Source organism: Cannabis sativa, chromosome 8 (assembly GCF_029168945.1).
Source record: "Cannabis sativa cultivar Pink pepper isolate KNU-18-1 chromosome 8, ASM2916894v1, whole genome shotgun sequence".
Lineage (NCBI taxonomy): Eukaryota > Viridiplantae > Streptophyta > Magnoliopsida > Rosales > Cannabaceae > Cannabis > Cannabis sativa.
This window is the reverse complement of record NC_083608.1, coordinates 39,913,035-39,938,083: the sequence shown is the minus strand read 5'-3', so window position 1 is coordinate 39,938,083 and position 25,049 is coordinate 39,913,035. Positions and strand designations below refer to the sequence as shown.

At 34.3% G+C, this 25,049-nt stretch overlaps 2 protein-coding genes and 1 long non-coding RNA gene across 4 annotated transcripts; 2 read left to right on the top strand and 1 right to left on the bottom strand.

Annotated features, from left to right (window-relative positions):
* The first annotated feature begins 3,407 nt into the window (after positions 1 to 3,407).
* LOC133030610 (protein FAR1-RELATED SEQUENCE 5-like) lies at positions 3,408 to 4,787 on the top strand. The gene has a single exon (XM_061103408.1). It carries the CDS (start codon positions 3,408 to 3,410, stop codon positions 4,785 to 4,787), a length of 1,380 nt encoding a protein of 459 aa, XP_060959391.1.
* Positions 4,788 to 8,199: 3,412 nt separating this feature from the next.
* On the bottom strand, positions 8,200 to 11,539 carry LOC115699646 (endoglucanase 11). Its single transcript, XM_030627150.2, has 5 exons — positions 10,793 to 11,539; positions 10,396 to 10,608; positions 10,108 to 10,308; positions 9,732 to 9,986; positions 8,200 to 9,063 (listed from the first exon to the last, which is right to left on the bottom strand). Exons 1-5 carry the CDS (start codon positions 11,069 to 11,071, stop codon positions 8,386 to 8,388), a joined length of 1,626 nt encoding a protein of 541 aa, XP_030483010.2. The 5' UTR covers positions 11,072 to 11,539; the 3' UTR covers positions 8,200 to 8,385.
* Positions 11,540 to 11,886: 347 nt separating this feature from the next.
* LOC115718517 (uncharacterized) lies at positions 11,887 to 14,914 on the top strand. Of its 2 annotated transcripts, XR_009684163.1 has the most exons (4): positions 11,888 to 12,785; positions 13,163 to 13,981; positions 14,175 to 14,267; positions 14,528 to 14,914. It is a non-coding gene; the product is annotated as an uncharacterized LOC115718517 (long non-coding RNA). The 2 variants fall into 2 exon arrangements; XR_009684162.1 differs by lacking the exon at positions 14,528 to 14,914 and having other exon boundaries at positions 11,887 to 12,785; positions 14,175 to 14,371.
* Positions 14,915 to 25,049: the final 10,135 nt, after the last annotated feature.

Genomic DNA, 25,049 nt, shown 5'->3' with positions numbered 1-25,049 from the left:
GGTGTTTTGGCACTATAATTAAAAAATAAATTTTATTCTTAACAACTGAAATTTTTTTTTAATAATGCCTACAATTATAAGTGTTCGACAATATTTTCAGAAGATTTTTTTTAAAAAAAAAAAAAATTAAAAAAATATAAAATTTTGAGAACACCAAAAAGTTATTTGTCGGAGTTTAATTTCATCAATTATTTTTTTTCCAAATTACTTTATCTCATTATTATTGAAAAAACTTTTAAAATGCATTTCCTTTTTAATGAATATATTTATTAATTTTTTTATTGAAGTTTATTTTCTAAGAAAAAAAGAAAGAATAAATAAATAATTTCTGTTTTTACAAAATTACATCAAACAAATATTTTTTAATTTTTCAAAACTTCAAAGTATGTTTTATATTATCATTATTTTAAACAATTTTAAAAAAAATAAAAACAAAACCAGAAAAATTCAGAGTGACTCCTCTTATTATTTAAGATTTGAAAACAATTTTATGTTTTTATAAACTCAAAAGGTGGGTCTACATAAAAATTCTTGATTTAGTTAAATATTTTGAAAAACAAAATCTGGGTATTATTTTGAAATTTAGATTGAAAAATAAAAACACTATTTGTCATGTTTCAAACCGTGTACTTATTACTTGAAGATGGTGATGTGACATTTTTATACGGCTGTAATAAATCAATTCACATCATTCATTATGTCTTCCATCTGTACTAATACTTAAAAGCATTTTATTTTTACTTTAATTCTGGAAATTATTATTTAAATCATAAAACCGTACGTAATTTTGTTTTTAATATAAACATGTCACATCACTTAGTACTTTCCCGATATTGCTTAGATTTTGTTTGTGGGATTTGATTCACCTTCTCCTTCTATTAAAATTGGTTAACTAATAAATGGGTAAATATTACCATTGTCAAAATTTATTAACTATGAAATGGTTAAATTCGGAAAAAGAAAACCAATATTATTACATCAACCCAATCACGTGTACATCAACCCACCAACCCACTATATAAGTAAAGGTTATGTCTATTTACTAAGCATTTTTATCAAACCCCGTTTTACTGTTACCTACATCAAATGGACCCTTACCAAAACTTCAACCCTTTTGAAACAAGTCCTCAAAAATCCCCACCGCATCCTTTTTCTTCCACAAGACACGTAGGTACACCGTCACGGAGTCCAAGACTCCGTTCAGCCTCCATCTCAGGATGTCCTAACTGTGCAAGGCTCGAGTCTGTTCTCCACGAACACGAAAAAATTATAAAGAAGGCTCATTTACGAGCCACGGAGGCCAAGCAAGAGTCATACAAACTCGCGGAACATCTGTACCATTCAGCCCACGCCATGCAAGAAGCCAACAGTTCAAGAGAAAAATTAGAGGGTATCATGGATGACATTCTCGACTACACCGAGGTGTCCATTCCCCACTACCTACTTCATGTGAAACAAGAATCACCAAGCACTACTCCAAGAGAAAGCCCTTCACGACCAAAGTCCCCGTTCAGAGACAATAGCCCTCCGTCTCAAAGGAAGTTCCCTCAAGTTATAGAACTTGATTGAACATCCGTTCGGTTTCGCCGTGGTATTTTTCATATATATATACCGTACTTTTGTTACAACTCATCTCATATGGCCGTTGAATCAACTTTTTGTTAGGCCATTTAATGAGATTGAAGCACTTCTATTATATATCTACTTGTTTGTAACTTTACTATATTATTTTAAGTTTTTTTGCTTTCTGTTTGCAGTTGTGATTTCACAATGATTCACTTCACTTTTACTTCCACAATTAATTAATGAGGAAAGTGACATTAATACTCCAAAATAAACCAAAGTACATATTTCATAACAAATACTGATCGTACAACATTATAGCTTAAAATATAAAATAACATAACTTGGACACTAACACAGTGCATCATTTATCGTTTTTGGGAGAAGTATCCACTCCTCCTTTGTCTCCAACTTCTATATCATCTCCATTTCGGTCCTCACCTTTCTCGCCGAATCTTTCACATTGTCCCGTTCGGGTGATTTAATTGCACCGTAACATTCACCCTCATCAAACAAAGGAGCAAACGAATTAAGGATAGCCTCTTCATCATTATCATCATCGAATCCCACATGCGGGGAAACTCATTAACACAAAGAAAGTTCTCTAACTTTCTCGCCCAAGAAGCATTCTCCCGTCTCTCCATGTAGACATAAAGCAGAAAAAGCTTCTATGAAAGATTCATAACGAATTATTTTTATGGACGCATCAGAAGTAGTGTTTTTGCTTACAGCATCTTCGTACGTACTATAGATACCTTCATTTGGTCTATTGAAAATAACCCAGTGTGGACCTGAACTCATACTTGATATATTGTAATGCTAATAACTAAGTTACAAATTAATTTCTCTATAAACTTGATGCTGGATTGGAAAACGTCTCAAGTGTCTTATATAAGTCGTGGAGAATAACCCTATAGTACGTTTTCTAGTTAGCTGTACTCCATTGGGATGTACTCCATTGGGCAAATGTGATGTGTCAAAAGAGGGGTGCTTAAATCTCTGAATTACACAATTAAATACACGTGTAGGCGTACGTAGTATGGTCAAATGTCAACATTATTCATCAATGCCGTTTTTCCAAAAAACCTAATGTCCTACTCGCATCGTTCTAACGTACGACGATGGTTTAACTTATAAGAAGATGTAGGTGAAGGGCCCATTAATATCAGCCCAACATAAATAAATCCCCAACATATATAAATCAGTAAAACTACCCATTCTACTAAAATAAGTCATCACTTTAATACACGTGTACACGCATGGGGTTTTCATAATAGTACTGCGTTATCTTCGTAAAGTACAGGAATGGTTGAATTCATTAAAAGATGTTGGTATAGGCCCATTAATATAAGCCCAATGGATTTAAATGTGAACAACTAACCATTTATTAAAATTTTCTTCTTTTCTTAACATATTTTTTTCCAAAAACAATAAAAGTACAATGTTTTACTTCGGACGTACGAATATGGTTCACAACATTGAAAAACTTAGGTGAACGCCCATTAACATAACCCCAATCTATTTAAATCCCACCACCAAACCTTTCAACTCAATAACATCAACCCTTCAAATTTTTCGTCAAATAAACTTATTTCACAATTACATGTGGAATGAAATTAAAACAATTTGTACTATTATACTGTTATGACGTACGAGAGGAGTTGAGTTCAGATTGTAATATTGAAGAGGCCCATTAATATCACCAACAGCCTTTAAATGTGATCACCAACTCCACACAACCCTATTATCTCACCTTCTATACTCACAAAATCTAATTTCAATCCCCTCGACCCTCTACACCTTACTCCTCATCTACAATTCTTACAAATCAATAACAAGCCAACATGAATGACGAACACACTTATGAATGGGAAACCATCACAGCAGAGCTAAACATCATAAAACCAGTGAATGAGATTGAGATACAGGACGTGCTAGGCAAGAGTCTCGACAAACTGGAAAAATGGGAAGCATTCTACGAAATGTATGCGAAACGGATGGGTTTCGGCACAAGGAAAGACGATGTACGACGTTCTCATGGGGTCATTGTAATGCGGAGGTGGGTTTGTTGTTCGAGGGTTCGAAAAAAATCGCATCACGGACACACCAAGAAAAAAAGACCTCATGATGTCACTAGAACCGGATGTCAGGCAGCAATGCGTATTTTACTCACACAACCGTCTAACACTTGGAAATGCAAAGAGTTCAGCACAATGCACAATCACGAGTTGGCTTCATCAAGTGAGGTACAATTTTTGAGATCATATAGAGTTGTCTCCAATGGGTTGCTTGCCCAAGTCAGGTCGATGAACTCCGTAGGAATTAAAACTGCCAACATAATGTCTCATGTTGCTTTGCAAAGTGGAGGTTACGAGAAAATGCCATGTCAACTTCGAGATGTGTACAACAGGGTTGCTGGTGCGAAGCGAGAAGAGAAGATAGAGACGGACTCAGAAGGGGCTCTGGGATTTCTTGATTGTCTCGCAGAGAAGGATCCTAATTTCTTCGTTGTCTATCAGGTTGACGACGAGAATCGCTTGGCTAACTTATTACGGGCGGATGGAAACTCACGCGTGGACTATGTAGCTTTTGGGGATGTACTAGGATTTGACACAACCTACATGACGAATGAGTACAATAAGCCCCTCACTGTTCTCATTGGCGTCAACCACCATTTCAACACATGCATCTTCGGATTTGCTCTCCTCCTCCACGAGAAGCTTCCATCATATTCTTGGCTACTTCAAAAATTTCTAGAATGCCATGGAGATAAGAAGCCAAGTGTTGTAGTTACTGACCAAGATGCGGCCATGAAACAGGCTATCGTTGAACACATGCCTGATGTTACACACCGTCTCTGCGCTTGGCATTTCAATACAAATGCTTCGAAAAAGGTTAAAGATCCGATCTTCTTAAAAACATTTAAGGATCTCATGTACAACTACTACGAGGAGGAAGAATTTGAAGCAAGATGGTTAGACGTCATCCAAACCCAACAACTACCGTATAATGAATGGTGTCAAACAACATTCGAGTCAAGACAACAATGGGCAGAAACGTATTTAAGGGGTTCATTCGTTGCAGGAATGAGAACCACACAACGTTGCGAATCCATCAACTCCGCTCTAAAAAAATTTTTAGAGAAGAATTATTGCTTGCGTGAATTTGTAACAACCAGAGATATGACAAGCCTCAAAGCTCGTACACAACGAGACCGCAAATGACTTCAAAAGTAGATGCACTCGACCTCACCCACCTAATCCTACATGCTTGACCACTTACTACAACCAATGTGCCGAATTCTACACAAGAACTATGTACCACAAGGTTGCCGAGCTTGATTTAGAGAATAACTATTTTGTCCTAACTCAAGAGCAAGAAGGAGAGTGGCGTATATTCACCATTGGAAAGTTCCGGCATCCGACGTCCAATACCGAGTTCATTACCGTGAAGGCCGACGAGCACCGCACCGTAGCTTGCTTGCTCTATGAAAGTCAAGGGTACCCTTGTAGACATTTATGGGCTACAATGAAAAGATTAAACATGAGAAGAATACCTAATTCTCTTCTCATGAAGCGATGGAGCAAATCCGCAAAGATAAATCTCCACCTACATTTTAACCCGCCAGCACAACCACAACAGCACATTTACGAGATGGCTAGGTTTGGATCTCTCAGTTCACTGACTTATAACTTCACTTTCTATGCAGCGAAATCAGAGGACTCGTACAACCGTGCAAAGGAAGAGCTTGAACGACTAACTCTAATGTTCAAGGAAGAATTTGACTTGAATTCCAATCCGGAAGGAGAGACGCCACAACCTGGAAGATATCGTAGCAACCCCAACATTATTAAAGACCCCGAAGTTGTGAGAACAAAGGGTACGGGAAATACAAGGGAATGACCAAACGGGGAGCAGATCCTAAGAAACTCAAGACATTGTCGCATTTGTCGCTCATCAGACCATGATTATCGACGGTGCCCAAATCGTCAACATAACACTGGATCTCAGGGGCAACAACCTCCAAACAATCAACCGGATCCGACTCATTCAATGACCACTCCAACGCGTATTTCCCGGAACCGCCTTCCTCCACACAAGAGTCTTACTATGGTCATTCTTATAACTAGCTACTTTTAGCCATTGTTGTTTTAACGTTTATGACTCTACTTATTGCTTCAAAAATTCTACATTTATATACTTCTTGTTATGTTTGCTGTGTTTAAGGTAATTCTCTCATCTTCACCAAACCTCAAAATTATTATTGACGAACAACTAAATTATGCCTAGGAAAAAAAACTGAATCTTATAAGGTGAAAAAATATATTTTTCTGGTAATTTTTAATATACGAAATATTTACAATTACAAAATTACACCAACTAAAAACTCAATGTATAACAACAAATAATTTCATCACTAAAAAAAAATTTCTAAACAATATACTACGAAACGTAAATAAACGTACTCGGTACGTGAAATTTTGTACTCGGTACGTGATATTATGTACACTAATTTTACTAAACATCACGCAGAAATAAGTAATGTACACGGTACTCTATATAATGTACTTAATTACCATCCCACATATACATATGATCTTATGAATGAAGGAAAATACCAAAATAGCCTTAATCCGACAACATGGACCCACTGCCTAAAGTATTTTCGTACCATCAACTGCCAGAACAAGAAGACTGATGTACCTTTTTGTACTCTAACGAACACAAACAGTACCATTTTGTACTTTTTCCGTACCTAATTATTTTATAATTAAAAAAATAAACTCCCAACCGGTAATCACACCTACAACAACCGGTTACCACTTACATTTCAAAAATTAAAAAACATTTAAAAGTACGGTGGGGCCCCCCTGCCGTACAACGGATTCCAATCCGTGTTTTGCATATATGGGCACAAAATCGGCTGCCTATATATATATTACATGTTTATATGTATTCCTATACCAATCTCACACTTATATGCATGCTATATGTACTAATTTTATAACCTGACCAGATTTTTGTACGTACATATATATATTATTTTGCAAATTAATTCAATCTCATTTTTTTTAGGTTCTTTTAATCACCCTTAAATTCACAACTGCGCGGGATTCTTTAACCACACAAAATTTTTTGACTGGTCTAGAGTACCAGTAAGGTATTTAACTTTTTCAATCAAAATATATTTTATTGCAAATAATTTTGATAATGACTTTATGACTGAGATCATCCATTTTTTTTTTATGGAATGAGGGCATTCCATGAATGAGGGCATCCAATTTTTTGGTAGAATGAGGGCATTCCATGGATGAGGGCATCCAATTTTTGTGGAATGAGGGCATTCCATGGATGAGGGCTAGAGATGGAAATTTATACCGCGGGGATGGGTAACCGCGGGGACCCGCCCCTAATGGGGTGGGGATTCCCCATCTTAGTGGTTAATGGGGCGGTGGTGGGGGACAATTTCAATACCCGAAGCGGGGATGGGGCGGGGGTGGGGATAATACTATCCGCACCATATCCGACCCCGATATAGATATATATAATTTTTTTGGTTTTTTTTTTTTTCAAACTTTGACACATATTTAGTTTTTATTTTCTATTAGGTTATGCTTTTTTTAAGTAGGTTTATTTTTTATCTTCTATGAATTATGAATGCATAATAAATATTTGTGAGAATATTAGTTTAACTTATTTTTTTCAATTATTTTAAATTAATTTGTTTTTTCACTTTACCTTAATGGATACCCGATGGGTTCCCCATAACCGATGGGTATTCCCCTACCCCTAATCCGTTGGTTATTAGACGGGGATGGGGCGGGGATGGGGTATAAATAGATAACGGGGATGGGGGCGGGGATTGCATTCCCCGTACATTAACCGACCAATTTCCATCTCTAATGAGGGCATCCAATTTTTTGTGGAATGAGGGCATTCCATGGATGAGGGCATCCAATTTTTTGTGGAATGAGGGCATTCCATGGATGAGGGCATCCAATTTTTTGTGGAATGAGGGCATTCCATGGATGAGGGCATCCAATTTCATTTATGGAATGAGGGCATTCCATAAATGAAGAAAGAAATAAAAAAAAAGAACAAGAGAGGAGCAAGATAAACATCAAAAGAAAAAAAAAAGAAATAAGAATGAGTTCATTCCATGAATACTTACCCTTGAAGCTTTCTTGATTGTTGCCAAAAAAAGTATCGTTTATATTTTTTTCTCTGTGTTTCTTTTCTCTCTTTCTCAGAATTTTTTTTTTAAAGTGTCGATCCTTTTTTCTGTTCTCAACTTCTCCTATTTATAGACCCTATTTTTTCCAATAAAATTATTATTTTTTTTTATCGAGTAAAAATAGGAGAGTGGGGAGTTGAGATCCTATTTTCTCTCTATTTGACTGATATTTATTTTTTATTATTATTATTATTTTAAAAACCAATAATGAAATAATAATAAATTTATTTATTTATTTTTTTTTTTTTATCGTTCAACATGTACAATATAAATTTATTAAAACAAAATCACAATTGCATCAAATATCGAATTATCTAAATCATAAAAAAAAAATATATTCTCCATTACATTTGCAGCCTGGTATGATAAGACGTATAGATAAGTATATTTCATCATAACAATGGACAAATTTTGCATCTTTATTTCAACTTTTTTTTTTTTGGCTTTAACTTTTTTTCAAAAAAGAAACAAAAAAAAACTTTCTAGTATTATGAACACTTTAAGAAAAAACAATTTAAGATATAAAAAACGAGGGGAGAACCTTGGTTCACCCACAATTAGAAAAGAACCCAAGCCCAAAACTATTCTTAATAAGAAGCAATCAAATCCAAACTTTGATGAGTAGCCAATTTTTGGTCCTCTGATTGTGACAACTTGGCAAAAACTCCTACTAATGGTGCCGTATTGTAAGTACAGGCCTCAGTTTGCATATAATTTTTCCTTTCATCACCAAAATTGTCCTGTGAATCGGGTCCTCCAACTAAGGCCCCGACCAGCACATTCGGGTTGGGCTCCTCTCGTCCGTACCAGTAGTCATAGCCTTGGGTACACCCAATGAACCCTTTGCTCTCCCTAAACGACACAATCGAAGCCCCTCTATGGTGAACCCTTTGTGGGTATTTTGGGCCAAAGCCCACTAGATAGCTCATGTTCATTGGGTTTGAGCCCAAAATGTAGTCCACTTGTGATTTAGCGAAGCTGAAGATTTCATCGGGGCCCACCATTCCAGCGTGGCAGCTGAGCTGTTGACCACCACCTGAGGTCTTGAGAAGGTCAGAGTAGATTGTGAGAAGAAACGACGCCGTTGAGACGTACTGCATATTGTTCCATTGGCGGATATAGAGTAAGCCACCCGGGGTTCGTTCTACGTTGTTGCTCGCATTGTTCTTGTTTAGGCTTGAGCAAATGTAGTATTCTGCTTTTGATCGATATTGCTCTAGAATTGTTCGACTCTGATGATCTCTGTGTTTTTCTTCCATTAATAACTGCACACAAAGAAAGGGTATGTGTCAAATATGAAAATCTTTAAATTTGTAATTAAATATTACATTCATTGGAGTTGGAATTAATTAAAATGAAACATCGGGCTCCACTAAAATGGGTGAGACAATAATCATCAAACATTATTGATACAAACTCAGCCATTGCTGAAGCAATTACAGATGTTCGATATGACCATTTATACAATCCCAATTATGCCCTGTATATATATGTTATTATAAATAAATTTGGTACGTATTTTTCTCCAAACTGGAAAATATTACTTCTACCATTAAAAAAAAGTACAAAACAGAACCTTCTCATTTCTCTGTTGAAATGGTAAGTCTATGCGCGATGTAATGTAACCCTATTATTAAGTGGGGCATACTTGTTGTTTGAACTTTATTCCTAAAGTTGTGTAATTATTTCTTCTTTGAATATAGGAAAAAAGCAAAATCTCAATAAGATTTTTATAGACCAAAACTAAGAAGACACCTATCGAGAGTAGCGAGTGAGAGTGAACCCAAAATAAATAAATGTAGTAATAGTAGTAGTAGGTCCCATGTATGCAAACTCCTTCCTTCCTTGTCCTCAAAGTAGAAGGGTTTTTTACTTTTAACTATTTGTTATGAATTGGAATTTTGAAAAAATTTTAAAAATTTAAAAAGATTACCTTGGTGGCTAGTAATTGAAGGCCAGCATACTTAACATCCCAGCTGAACTCAGATATGGCCCAACCAGTACCCCCAAAGAAATGAGCCTTGTCAATAACATAATTCAAGTACACTTCATTGTCGGTGGCCTTGTATAGCCACAGAGCTGCCCATAACAATTCATCCATATATCCACTCACCGACGCATAGTAATTCTTCACTACTCCCACACTACCATCATACTTTCCCCTGTACTTGTCTCCAAATTCAAATAACTGCCCACAAAAATTACCAATTAATAATCAAAATTAAAACTACTACTAGCTAGCTTTAATTTGAACCAACCCATTTAATACCTCATTAACATAAAATGGTCCACCATAATTATAAAATTACCTGTTGGGCATGCTGTAAAAGTAGGTGAGAGTAATGTGGGTTTGTGGACTTAAAAACTATGGAAGCAGCAGCCATGGCTGCAGCCGTTTCTCCGGCGAGATCCGACCCGGGATTGTTCTCGTCGATCTTGTAAGCTTGCCGAGATGTTGTCATGTCCTCCGGGCGTTGCCAACAGTAGTGGTCAGTGTCTCCGTCTCCTACCTATATAATAATAAAAAAATTAAAAATTAACTAAATTGTCACGCATACAAAATTTTAATTATATATATTATAGCATAATATACATACCTCTGCCCACAACACATTTGGGCTAGTGTGAGCTTTGATGAAGTAATCAGTACCCCACTTGATGGCTTCCATGGCGTGCCGGAGCTCGCCACCGGCGGCGATCTCTTGCCGGAATTCGATGACACTCCAAGAGAGCATTGTAACCGTAAAAGCCATCGGAAGACCAAACTTTACGTGGTCTCCGGCATCATAATATCCTCCTACCAAATCTACCTAAACAGAAAATCAAAAAGTGCCCACATTGTTAATACTAAATATAATTATGTGTACAACTGGTTTTGGTACAATTTTTTTTTATTATTAAATGCGTATAAAAAAAATAGTTTTTTGTTTTTTTTTTTCTTTTGGCAATTTTGGACAAATGGAGAGAATGGAGGGCTGAGATTTGGGCACGTACTCCTTGTTCCAGACCGTCGGTTAGGCCCGAATGGTCTCGCCAAGTGACCCTTTGATTGTACGGTAAGCGACCGGACCTTTGTGACTCGAAGTAGAGGAGGCTTTTTGTGAGGGCATCACCATAGTTGAAAGCTTCCACTTTGGCCAAAATGAAGGCTTGAAAAAGAAATAGTACAAGACTACATTGTGATAGGAAAATGGGATTTGATGAAAATTTTGAAACTTTGGTAGAATTGTGAAGGTACTGGTTCTTCTTCTTCTTCTCTTCCTCCTTCACCATGTCTATTATTTTTCCCCCAAAGGGAAAAAAAAACAGAGAATGGGAAAGGAAAAGGAAAAGTGAAAGTGAAAGAAAACTCTTGTTTGAGTTTGAAAAAAAGAAGAGGAGAAAAAATGAAAACTTTGTCTATTGTAGTATTGATGACTCCATGGGACTCTTTTATGCATGTGAGATTCACATGGCAGTGTGTTTGTATGTGCTTTTTTGGTTATAAATAAAAACAATAAATATTTATATGTATTTAGTTACCATAGCTTAGCGTGATTGTAGCAATATTTAGTGTGTATGTTGTTCTAAAAATAGAAAACGATGTGGAGTGTGGTGAGTGTAGTAGAGTGGAGTCAAAGTAGAGTGGAGTGATGTTACTTTTATGAGATTTGGCATCGACAAATGGATCGATCGTCTCTTTGTCTCCTCCTTAATTTCTTCTTTCTTGCACTTTTTCCAATATCAATTGGTTTACTTCCCAGCCTGATTTATGGCATTAACTAGTTATTAAACAAAACCAAAAAGAAAAAGCATATACTTTTTTAAAAATAATTTACACACACTTCTTACATGATAAAAAAAAAAACAAATATTGCTACCATTTTGATTCTTCTATTTTTCTTTTACCGATAATGGAAAAGTTTAATAGTGCATAATTTCATTTAGAACATTCACGTCTCATTAGCTAAAATATAAAATATATATATATATATCTTTATCTTTATATATTAAAAGTGCCTATCTAACGGCATTTCTTGGTTTAACGATCTTTTCATTTTTTTAACGTTATCATTAACGCCGTTAACTTATTAATATTATCATTAAAAACTAATATCGCGATTGACTTGTTCTTCTCTTTCTTCAAACCTACAAACAAACATATTGCGATTCAAACCGAGAACAAGATTCCTTTTTCTTTTCTCTTAAATCTATATTGATATTTCAATCACTGCATGAAATCAAAGACCATTCTCTCCGATTCTTGATCCCCATTTATTGTAATTCTTCTTTCTTCTCTACGATTCATCGGTGAAGAGATCGACGAACCGAATCGGGGTGTTGAGATGCGATAGACAGGTAAGGGGGAGATGGATAGAGGATACAATTCCTTGCTGAAAAGACCAACAAGTCCAAGATTGCGTCAATGTGGTGGCCTCCCATTGGGTGAACGGTGTAAAAGGGAATTGAAACTTTTATATTTATGATCTTTTTCCTTTTCCATCCTAAGGAAAAGACCAAATAATCACAAACCCTAAAAAACCTGTATCTTCCCCTTCTCCTCTCTCTATTGTTTCTTATATCCATGCTCTGAAGTTTCGACTCATAGGGTATGGCTACTGAGAGTGCTTCTCGATCGAGCTTAGCAGTCGATTCGTATATAGGGAGCTTGATATGTTTGACTTCCAAGAGTGAGATCAGATATGGAGGCATTCTTAATCTCAAATTCACACTACCTTTGTCTGTATAGAATTTAAGATCTTGCTTAAATTTCACACAACATTCTTATTAGTAAGTTGTTGCAAGTTTTTAAGTCTCATAAAAAGGGACTTTTTTGTTTCTCCGTAGAGTTTTCTTATATGTATATTTCTTTCTGTACTCACTTTGTAATTTGCTTCATTAATGGCAGTACGATCCTTAGAATAGAAGGAAAGAAAAAGGATGATCACAAATTCCACCAAGTGACAAAGTCTATGAATATATATTATTCCCTGGAAGTGAAATCAAGGTATTTTATATATTGTAACTTAAATATAAGAATATTGGCTTGAACCTATCCTTAGCGGTATATGTTAGATAGTTCCATAGTTAAAGTTAAATAATTCTAGGTATTTTTTGTCCTTATAATTCTAAACAGGTCCATGGTATTTTGACATTTCTTTTTAGACATGATTAACTTTTTGTTGACACTTGACAATATGTTGGTGAGAATTATTAATTCCCTAAATTGTTATACCCCATTGCTTTTATTTTTTCATGATCTTATTAGTGGAAGTTGATGATGTTCAGACAAAGAAAATGTGTACTTGTGGAATATTTGCTGATTTTTCCCCACTCTTGAGATGAGCCATTGACATTATTATTATTATTATTATTATTTTACAGGATTTGCAGGTCAAATCTTCTCCACCCACTCACCCTGCTTAACCTACACCACCAATTAACAATGATCCAGCTATCATTCAGATAGGGGAGATTGGAAGTGCTTTAGTAAATGTTTAGAGTTTGGTATTAAATTTTTACTAATTAAAATTCATTGCAGCCAACGATTATCTTCTAGAACTGTGTGCAAGCTATCTTGCAAAAAAATTTGTATGTGCCAAACTTTTATTTGCTTATTACAAGAACTTTATACTACTACACTTGCATTAGTGTGTAATTATTTTTGCACAGTATATTTGGATTGGTATGGGTTATCCTTATCATTTCTATATGAAAGAATGTTTTAATCTTATTTATTATGTAGGGATTTAGTTTTGGACATTTTTATTCTTATGTATTGAATTAATTTCTACATTTGTAATAATTTATTCCCTCAACTTCACAAGTTCATGCATTTTTTTCATGTTTATTATTCATAGCTGATTATCAGGTTTATCTTATTCATACTTTTTTCTCAACTTTACAAGTTCATGCCTTTTTCTTAATGGTGTTGCTGGTTGATTGCTTATGAGGGGGTTTTTAGATTAGGATTTCTGTTAATTGCTTGCTGAGTCTCGATGATGGCGTCATGGTCGGTGGTGTGCTTGCAAACATTGATTCGGTTTCTAGGGAGATGGTGGTGGCTGAGGCAGAGGCTTCGAAACCAGGTCGATTTGGGAACGGAAAGGGTTGGAAGGTAGTAGTTCGATGGAATCATAATGTTCATTCCATTCTTGACTCGCCAAAGCTTGAATCACATTCCCAAATAGACCAATTATTGAGGTATTTGTGGTCTCTCATATACTTTGTATTCCTAGATTCAGAATGTGAGTGCCTTTGATTTTCAGTCTATTTATTATTTGTTGTTGCTTAGTTTTATTGTTTACAGTTTGAGAATTTATGAATTTTATTGTTTATTTTATGAGTTAGTGAGTGATAAAATAAAGAACACGCTTTATTACTTAATCATCTGCAGGATAAGTTCGGTTTGCTTCAGACATGAAGGCTTTGAGTGATGATTTTGAAAGATTTATATCGTTTAATCCATGACATATATACCCTAAGCAAGGTATGATATGTCATGATTATGAATATTATAAGCTCTATATATAAGTGAATGGAACAATAAATAAAGAACAAATCAAATATTATGTCATTCTTTTACTACGAAAAGTTCCATAAATTATCATGATGGTTTCAAAACATTAGTGCCTTCCATATATTTTTGTTTGGAACAAATTGCGAACTTAAAATATGTTTTTACATCATTATTTTTTTGGGGTTGGATGTTATGTTTTTCATCATAGGAATTCATTATGTAAATTGCAGGAGCATGAGAAGATGATACAACTCACCATGGTTTTCAGAGCACATTTTTTTCCATATATATTATTTTGTTTGGAGTTCTTGTTGCACAATGAATGTTAATTCTGCCAAAGTGAAATGCATCCCAACTACTACGAGTAGTACCATTGATTCTTTCTGCATTTTGAATTCTAAACTGAATTTATTGACCATGTCTATTCATGTGACACAAGAAATATTTTTACAATATTAAATTTATTTGTAATTTCATAACTACTATCATAGCTTTAATGCATTATTATAATAAAGTGTTGAATGTAATTTCTTTTTTTCGAAAAAAATGATGTAATCCTTAAACAAAAGATATATCCAAAATCTTAAAGAAAAAAAAAGACCAAACTTCAAGTAAAACTAACAATACGTGGCTAGGCACGTAACTTTCACCTAGTATATATATATATATATATATAAAGAAATGATGTTAAAAAGGGGTTTCATAAATAACACAAAATTTCAACTCATGAATATTGTCACTCTGCATTCTTCAAATATTATTTTAATAATTTTTCTCTCTTTTATGATTCTTTTTCATTTAATTTTCTCAAATTTTTTTGGTTTTTATAATAAAATATATTGAAAAATATAATATTTTAAATGATATATAGAAAAAATAAAGAACCTAATTTAAGATATAATGTAAAATGTGAAAGGTATTTAATTTGCATCTATTTATCAATTATCATCTACTTCACTCATTTCACAATAAAATTGAATAAAATGTGATGAAATGACTATATTACCGTAAAAGTTATATTTTATGAGATATTATTAACAAGTCATGTAGTATAAGACACAACTTAATAGTATAAAATATTTAGAAATAAAAATATTAATTATTTATTAAAATATGGAGTAATTTTTTTTTTTGATTAAAAAATATAATGTAATTACTAATTTATAGGACTTAGTAATTATACAATAACTTTGACCTTATGCAATGTGACTCAAAACATTTCTTTGATGAATTTTTATGTTATTTAATAGGAGAAATGCTAAAGGGCACCACTGGTGCCTAGCACCCTCCTACGTGTCAATATCGTTATTGGTGCAATTAAATATCGGGTCCCATATAGTTTAATATAATAATTTTTATAGAGTATCGCTAGCCAATTGCAAGTCGACACATTTAGAAGGTGCTAGGCACCACTGGTGCCCAATAGCAATGCTCATTTAATAGAGATATTTTTTAGAAGAGCATTGCTATTGGGCACCAGTGGTGCCTAGCACCTTCTAAATGTGTCGACTTGTAATTGGCTAGCGATACTCTATAAAAATTATTATATTAAACTATATGGGACCCGATACTTAATTGCACCAATAGCGATATTGACACGTAGGAGGGTGTTAGGCACCAGTGGTGCCCTTTAGCATTTCTCTTTTTAGAAAGGGTATTAATAATGGTTTTCATTGTGTCCCAAACCAATGTAAAAATTACATATTATGTTAGGCATTAATTATGTTATTCATTGAGTAAATGAACCGAATGGAGACTAATTTTTTTAAAAATATTTTTTTATTGAAATTATTAATTTATCGAACATTTATTGAGATTTACAAATGGTGACTGGTGAGTTTAACCAAATAGTTTTATTTTTTTATTTGTTTAATATTCTTTTTTTAGGCCACTCATTTCATAAAGGATAATCAATTAATGGAATACTGTGTGTATATATACATTATATTTGTCAGAAATGGAATAATTTATTAGTCTTTCTTTAAAGGGGAATTAGTTAGTCTCATTTGATATAGCTAAGAAGTTTCTTCTCAGCTAATAAAATTTAAGAACTTTGATGATGGTGACAAATATTAGTTGTGTTTATAAATGCTTAACAACATAAATTTTGTATACTTGTCTTTGAAAATAATTTAGCACCATTCATTGTGATGCATCAATTAATTATTCAACCAGATTGAGTTTTATTCACATCTAATTAATAGTTATATATGGTAGCTAAAACTGTTATCAGCTTTTATTATTTTATTTTTATGGACCAGCCTCGTTTATATGAGAATATAAAGAAAATGGTTTAGTTTTGACTAAAAAAGAAAAGTAAAATTGCATATCTAAGTTGTTTGACCCCAACAGTCTCTTCTGAAAAAGACAAATAATAAGATTTAGCTAATTTACTACGTACAGGATTATATTAATAAACATATAAATACTAATACTATGTACATGGTTATATATACTTTTTTTTTATATCCTAGAAGAATCTTATTTGGTTTAGTGCATTATTAATTAATAATGCGTATCTTATAAATTCTAAACGACATTTAAAATTAAGGAAATCCTTGTAATGAAATCTTTACTTATATTAATTTTGAACAAAATATGACCCACCATATGAAATAAAATCATTTATTTAATTTATGGATGGTCATCATTTTTTATTGCACCTAATACTCCAAGATTGGTGGGGCTTTTCATGAATAGAGTGTACATCATATCATGTCGTAATCATGAAATTAGTACAAATTAAAGACAAATTATGTCAAAGTGATTAAAAAGATTTCAAAAGTTAATTTGGACATTGCACACCAACAAAATAAAGCATATAAGACCACCCCACAAATTTGGTAATCTAGTGTTAATTAATCATGTTTTTTTCAAAAAAAAAAAATAAATAATAAGAACTCAAAATTGAAAATAAATAAGCAACCTATTTTTTTTTTTTAATAAACAAGCTGATTAATAATTATAATAATAAAACTTCTCTTTTCTTGTCATGGACTAATTTGTTTGACTTAATACTAAAATTCCTAAAATCTCAAGTACACCAACAACCACCGCTTTAGAAACACTTTACCTACTTTTGCTTGCCATTTATAAACTAAACTATTATTAGGAACTTACCAAAAAAAAAAAACTATTATTAGGAAATTGGAGTATTTAAGACTAACAACAACTACATAATTGAGAATTTAGGAATATTATTTATGAGAAGATTGACTACTAATTAGATACCTTATTATAATTTACTAAAACAAAACAAAATAAGAATGTGATCAGAGATCCTCTTTAAGGGAGACTAATCGATAGATCGAGTAGAGTCTACAGACAAACAGTCTAACCAAATTTTGCAGGAACCAAGACTGACCTCTCCCTGCCGGAAGATGAATAAGTCATGCCACACAGATCCGGTGGCAGGAGTAACCAAACTCTGGTAACCAGCGGCTTGGGGGACTGGTCAGAGAATTCTAGCACAACAACACCCCTACTTGGCCAACCTTTGGCTGGCTAGCCCCTTAGTGGTACACCTCTGGTCGGCCAACAAGGTGAACTTCCTCCCCAGAACATTCGGGAGCAAGTCTTCCAAAGGTCAATCTTTAAACGGCTAGGTCCGTGAATGGGTAGATACACCTAATATAACAACAACTCGAAAAGTGAATACAATAACTTTAGACAGTTAGATCAACCAAACTCTAGCAATTGGTATGATCTACCCCCTGTCAATACACAGACTACACTAGCCAATCAGGGGAGAACGGGCGACCAAATATTGCCCAGCATAAGGCTGGCCAACCATGAACAACTGCCTAGGGTAGGGCTGGCTGGCCATGGCCAGTTATCTTACCATGGCTGGCTGGCCTTGAACATACCTTCTCTCACGGTATGGCTGACTAGGTCTTGGCCAATCCAAGGCTGCAACCCAATTGAGAAGGGCCAATCAACCAGGTTCTTGCAGCATCATATCCTTCTGTGCAATCATAGTTGGATCAAATAAGAGACATGATAAAAGACTTGGATGGCCCGAAACTATCAGACCTTGAACTAGATAGGTCAATGGGCTTATCATTCTCGACATACATTAATGCACTTCCCCTTCCAACGTTCAAGATGCCAACTTGGAAGATGTACATGAGGAATAAAGACCCCCTAGCAAACCTAAAATACTTTGAGATCTAAACAAATCTCCAACAAGTATCTGAAGATGTGCAATGTCGAATCTTTCCGGTAACCCTGGCTAAAATAGCCCAACAGTGGTATTTCAAGCTGGCTTTAGGAAGATTTAATTCTTGGGAAGAATTCTCCCAAGAATTCTATACCCAATTATCTTCCTCAAGACAAATACCTTTGCAACTGAAGGATCTTATCAAATTAAAGTGAAGACAAGACGATCCTTTGAAAGACTACATTCAATGGTTTCATGGCTAAGGCCACCAAGGTCAAAGACCTGACATAAGAAGTTCGATATACGGCCATATTCGCAGGCATCTTTCCATTGAGTAAATTCTAAAAAGATATTAGAAGGATCTTAATGAGCAACATGAAAGAGTTCCTTGAGCGAGCTGATGCCTTCATAAAGTTAGAAGAAGTTATCCAGCAAGCCTAGACATGAGGGCAGGTCAATGTTGAACAGACACAGGGCATCATACTTCCCCAAGTGTTGTTTGACATGCCAGCCAGCGCAAACAATATCTGTCGATCCTCCGACAATGAGAATATTGGAGGCATTGCTCTAGCCAAAATAATGGTCAAAAAGGGACATTCAACTATTCCCTTATGCCATGAAGTCTAAGGAAAAAGTAGGAGAATTGTGCATGCTTCACTCTCCTACCAAAATTCCCAAAGCAATTCATCCCAACCGGCCATGGCAATAGGTGTCACCAAAACCTAAAGCACCTAGGCCATCGAGCTCGACCAATATAAGGCCACTTGTCAACCTAGCATGGCCATAAAAGGCCAAGCTCTCGCCAGCTTCATGGCTAAATGTAAAGCATATCTCCCCAAATCTCTCAAGATTTGGGAGAAAAGCAAGAGCCAGAGAAGAAGTGAGAGCAAGAGCAAGACAACTCAACCTAGAAGGTGCATTGGTGACCTTCTTGGTGCAGGCATGGCCCTTAGGGAACCTGTGGGCAATGGCTGCACGAGGCAATAAAGGTCAGTTTCAAAGCTTCTAACAATGAGGTTGAATATGAAGCTCTCATTGCAGGCCTTAGGTAGCACATAAAGCACGAGCTAAATATTTAGACATATACCACGACTCTCAACTAGTCATAGGTCATGTCCTAGGTGAATACACAGCTCAAGGTAAAAAGATGATGGTCTATATGAGATAGATTCAAGACTTGTTAAGTTAGCTCAAAGGTTGTATTAAAAGGCAAGTCCCCAAAGAATATGCAATTACCGATGCACTCGCTCGACTGGCCAGTATTACCTTGGCAGCCAAGGTAAACTTGATACCCGCTCAATTCTTTAAAGAATTAAGCATTCCTATTTCAAAAGAAATATACATGTTGGACAACCATCCAATATGGATGAAACCCATAATAACATACCTCTAAAAAAAAAACTTGCCAGAAAGCAAAGATAAGGGGGATAGCTACTGGGTGTCCAATCCTGAACTGCATAACGTACAGACGTGGTATCCCAATACTACCTCTACGATGTGTTACCAAGTAAGAAGTTGAACAGGTATTAACAGGAGTGCATAAAGGCTCTACATCAATCATGTTGGGGGCAAAGTCAATTGAGTGTACGTGGGATTAAACTGTCCTAGACCGCAACATCGACCTGGCCTCCAAAAGGCTGGCTGACCATGGCCTCAATAGGCTGGCCGACCATGGAATTAAGAAATCAGTTACTTTCATGTAGTTAAAACTAGTTTCGTAATAAAGAAACTAGTTACGAATACCAAAATTCATATAAAATTTGTTTATTATGAAACTAGTTTTTCAGTTTGAGAAACATGTTTCTAGATCTCCAACTACGATGAAATGTGTTTGATCCTTTAGGGTTTTAGTGGTGAAAATCTCATATTCAGGGTTCATTTGAGTCGTCGGTTGCTGGATGTGTGGGTCGCCAGTCGTCGAATATATCGTTGGTGAGCAAAGGTCGATAGGTGGACTATTGATGGATGAGGTAGATAGGGTACTTGAATGAAAGAAAAGAAATAACTTTAAAATTTTATTTTTTTGAAATAATTTATCTAAATATTAAATATGAACTTTAAAATATAAATTTATACATATATGGTATAAAAAAATACCATAAAATAATTTAAAAATTAAAATATGTCAATAATCAAATATAAAAGTATCATATTTTGGAAGCACGACTTGGACACTCACCTTCACTTACCTGGCAAGGAATACATTGGGGACGTGATCTACTGGTTGAGGGTTTGCGATACAAGATTGGGAATGGTCATAATGTACTGGCTGGAGTTGATAAGTGGCTGCCAGACCACAACAACTTCAAACCAGTGAGCTACACAGGTCCTCCAAATGTTGCAGTTTCATGCTTCATCACAGAGGAGCGGGAATGGAATTTACCCTTCCTAAATGAACATTTTCAACCGATTGATGTGGATCGAATTGTCTCCATCCCTCTCAGTTTTTTTCCCTCCAATGACCGCTACATCTGGCATCACACAACTACAGGACAATATACTGTTAACTCGGGCTTTCACTTGGCTGAAAACATAGCAGAAGGAAGAGGCTCAAGTGGTTCAAACACTCATAGAAATTGGTGGAAAACATTCTGGAGTCTAAATCTCCCATCAAAAATAAAAATCTTTGCTTCGAGAGTGATGCAAAATGCACTTCCTGTGGCTACAACACTTTGCAGAAGAAAAGTAATCAATTCTGCCTCTTGTTCTTTATGTAACAATGCATGGGAATCAATCGGCCATGCTATGTTTAATTGCACAACTGCTAGGAAGGTTTGGAGAGAAACTAAGTTCACCATTGACCATACAAATGCACAAAATATGTACAATGGTGATTACTTAATTCATCTTTCAACCCTTCAGTCAAAGGAAGATTTCGAATTGATTGTTTGTACAATGTGGGCTATTTGGCATGATAGAAACAAAGTCACTCATGGGGGAGCTCCAAGAACCAGCAACAACATTGCTACTTTTGCTATGACTCATTTGGAAAAATTTAGCAAATTAAGAGCAAAAAACCAGCAAGTTTCTACCAGTAGCAACCAACCTACTGCTGCTCCAGTTCCAAATGCTCAACCGATTCGAGATAACCCCAGGGTTATACCATGGACGCCTCCACCTAATTCTGGTCTGAAGTTAAATGTAGATGCGGCAGCCAATCAAGAGTTAAAGATCTTGGGGATTGGTGCGATCATTAGGGACCATCAAGGCAATGTGGTGGTTGCTCTATCAAAGCATGTACAAGGTTGCTTTCGTTCTGATGAAATGGAGGCCAAATCGCTCTTTCATAGTCTTAATTGGGTTTTGCAATTGCAACTTCCAATTACACATATTGAAACCGATGCTTTGTGTGTTTCTTCGGCCCTCAATTCTACATCTTCAAACCTTTCTAGTTTTAATGATTTGATTGTTGATATTAGCTGTCTTTTATCCTGTTTTTTAAGAGTAACTATTTCTCATGTTAAGAGAAATGCTAACCAAGCTACACATGGTTTAGCAAAGTATGCTCTTGAGTTGGATGACGATATCTGTTGGATGGGTGAAATCCCAAATCCTATTTTCTCTGGTATTGTAAACGATTATCAGTTATAATGACAGTGAAATTTATCAAAAAAATAAAGTATCATATTTTATAATAAAATTTTAAAAAACTAGATTAAATATAATTTGCTCAAGAAAAATAATAAAAATTAATTAATTTTTGGGTACGTAACACGCAACACTATATATTATAAGAATCCTAGCTATTAGAATCCTCAAAAGAAAATCCATAATAAAATAAAGATGTAAGCATTTAATGCTGGCTCCATTAAAAATATTAAAATGAATAAATGTATTTTTAATAATAATAGAGGTAGGAAGGGAAGAAGTGAATCATATTGAGATTTGCAATGGAAAGTAACACATTATTTCATAAGTTGTCGGTGGAATCTTATTATAATAAGGTTTGAATTTTGCATGTGTTGGAAAATCTAAGCCGTACAAGAGCCCCAGCCAAACCAAACCCAAACGCCTTCTACCGGAGCCACCGACGCCTGCTGGGCCCCGCCATTGCTCCCTCGCCGACACCATACACATACAATTCTTTATTTCATTATGTTATTTTTTTTAATAATTAAAATGAATTCCTCTCTCTTCCCATTTACTTATTTTATTTCCCTCCAAAACTACAAATCTTTCTTCTTCTTTTTTTTTTTCATGGGGAACTACAAGCCAATTTAATTTTCAAAGGAAACCAGCTTTCTGTTAAATCATTTCACGTATAAATTTTTTGAGCATTGCTATTAGGCACTAGTGGTGCCTAGCACCTTCTTGACATGTCACGTTGCGATTGGTTAGTGATACTCTCTAAAAACTATTATATTAAACTATGTGGGACCCGATACTTAGTTGGACCAATAACGATACTAACACATAAAAGGGTGCTAGACACCACTAGTGCCTATTAGCATTTCTCAAATTTTTTATACGAAAATTCGAGTTTTTATATTTCAAAACACATCGAAATAATAAATAAATAAAAAATTACTTTATGCACTTCTCAAATAAAAAATCTTAAAAGGTACTAGTAGTATTTTTTTTTTGAAAGAACAGGTACTGGTAGTATTTAATATCTAGTATCTAGTGCTATAAATACAAATTAGATTTTTTTGACGCGACACAAAATTGGTACGAGCACCACCAAGCAAAGTTTGGGTACGATACAAAACAATACTACAAATTGGCAAGACACGATAAAAAAAATATGTACTTAAGCACAAACACAACACGACAAGCACGAATAACACAGTACGTAAATACGAACAGACTAGCTCAAAAGACATAACAAGAAACAAACCTACCGTACAGCACGACACATTAAAAAATGCTATATTTAATAATAATATAATATAATATAAATAGATATGTATTTGTTAATTATAAATAAATTAAAATAATAATAAAACTAAAATATAATATTGAATTTTATAAAGAGATTTTTTCATGTATACACAAAAAAGGGAATTAAATTACAACAATACTAATAACTGAACCTATGAATATTAATACAACCTAAAAACTAATATTACCAAAATACTACTTCTTCTACTACTTCAGCCGCACGGAACGAAACAAATAACCTCACGCACGAAACCTTCGATCGACCAACCCAACAACCCAACACAATTGAAACGAAACACAACCAAAAAAAAACCACCATTAATTCTGGCGACTTCACATAAGAAGACGACCAGAATCAATCAAGACATGGGTTGTTTCGAATTCATAAAAAAATACAGAAAAACTACTATAAAACTAAAATTCAACTAGAAATTCAATTTAAATCGTATAAAACTAATATTCTGACTTCAATTTTCAAATCCATGAAATGCACATCTTAAAAAGTTAGACTGGAGTTCCCAAACAATCCAACTTAGGTAATCTAAAAAAAATTACATCAATACTATCCCAATGCATTTTCATTGTTTTATAAATTTTTAATGGTGAATTTGTTCATATTAAATCAAAAATAGAATAATAAATTCACATATAGATAGAGTCATACACGTGAAAATATTGTTTTAGTTTTTTATGTTTCATAACAGTTGCATAAGTATTTTGTTAATTTTCTGAAACTTGACATATCAATTATTACAAACTGATAACGATACAATAGATTTTATTATATTTGCAAGTGTTTTATATCGTCAATACAATACAAAGCTCTTTAAAGAAACTTTTATAGCATGTTTAGTTTTATTTAATGTACTAAATTAGTTGATATAAAGTTGGTTTACAAAGGTGTAACATTTGTTTCTCCACATATTACTATTAAGGTACAATTAATTATCAATCAGTGACAAAAAAATACTGACAAATAGTTTCTTATAGATACACATTCACATTTAGGGTGTATTTGGAAAGCCACAATGTAATTGGATTTGTGTGTAATTGGAGGTAATTACACAATTTGACATGTTTGTCTGACCATGTAATTACACTGTAATTGTGTAATTGGAAGTAATTGACGGGTTCCAATTACACTCTCCAATAATCATGGCCTCCCATGAGAATTGAATGTAACTACACTGTGTAATTACTAAAAACTTTCCATATTAAACATTACTTACTAAAAAAATATTATTTTTTCATGTAATTACTAACTATTTTGCCAAACAAGATATTAGAAATTCATATGTAATTACCACCTCATATCCAAACACACCTTTCATTTTAAAATATAGTGTAATTACTACACTTTGTAATTAACACCCTAGTAATTACTCTACCTAGTAATTACACAGTTACTTTCAAACGCACCCTTAACATTTCTAGTTACAATTTAATTGTACGTCAGTTGAATAATAGTTTTGCTACTATAATATCATAGTATTATAAAAATAGGGCTCAAAATTTCAAATACGCGACCTGAACAGAATATATAGTATTTTTATTTATGTTTAATTATAAAATAATTTTAATAATATTTAAATCATTAAAATTATTTGAACCAATGAAAACATGCCACGTGTACGTATTTGTACAAAGTGGCAATCGTAATCGACACTTAACACCCAAATTTAACAAATGTATCATGTTTGCAAACAGAATCA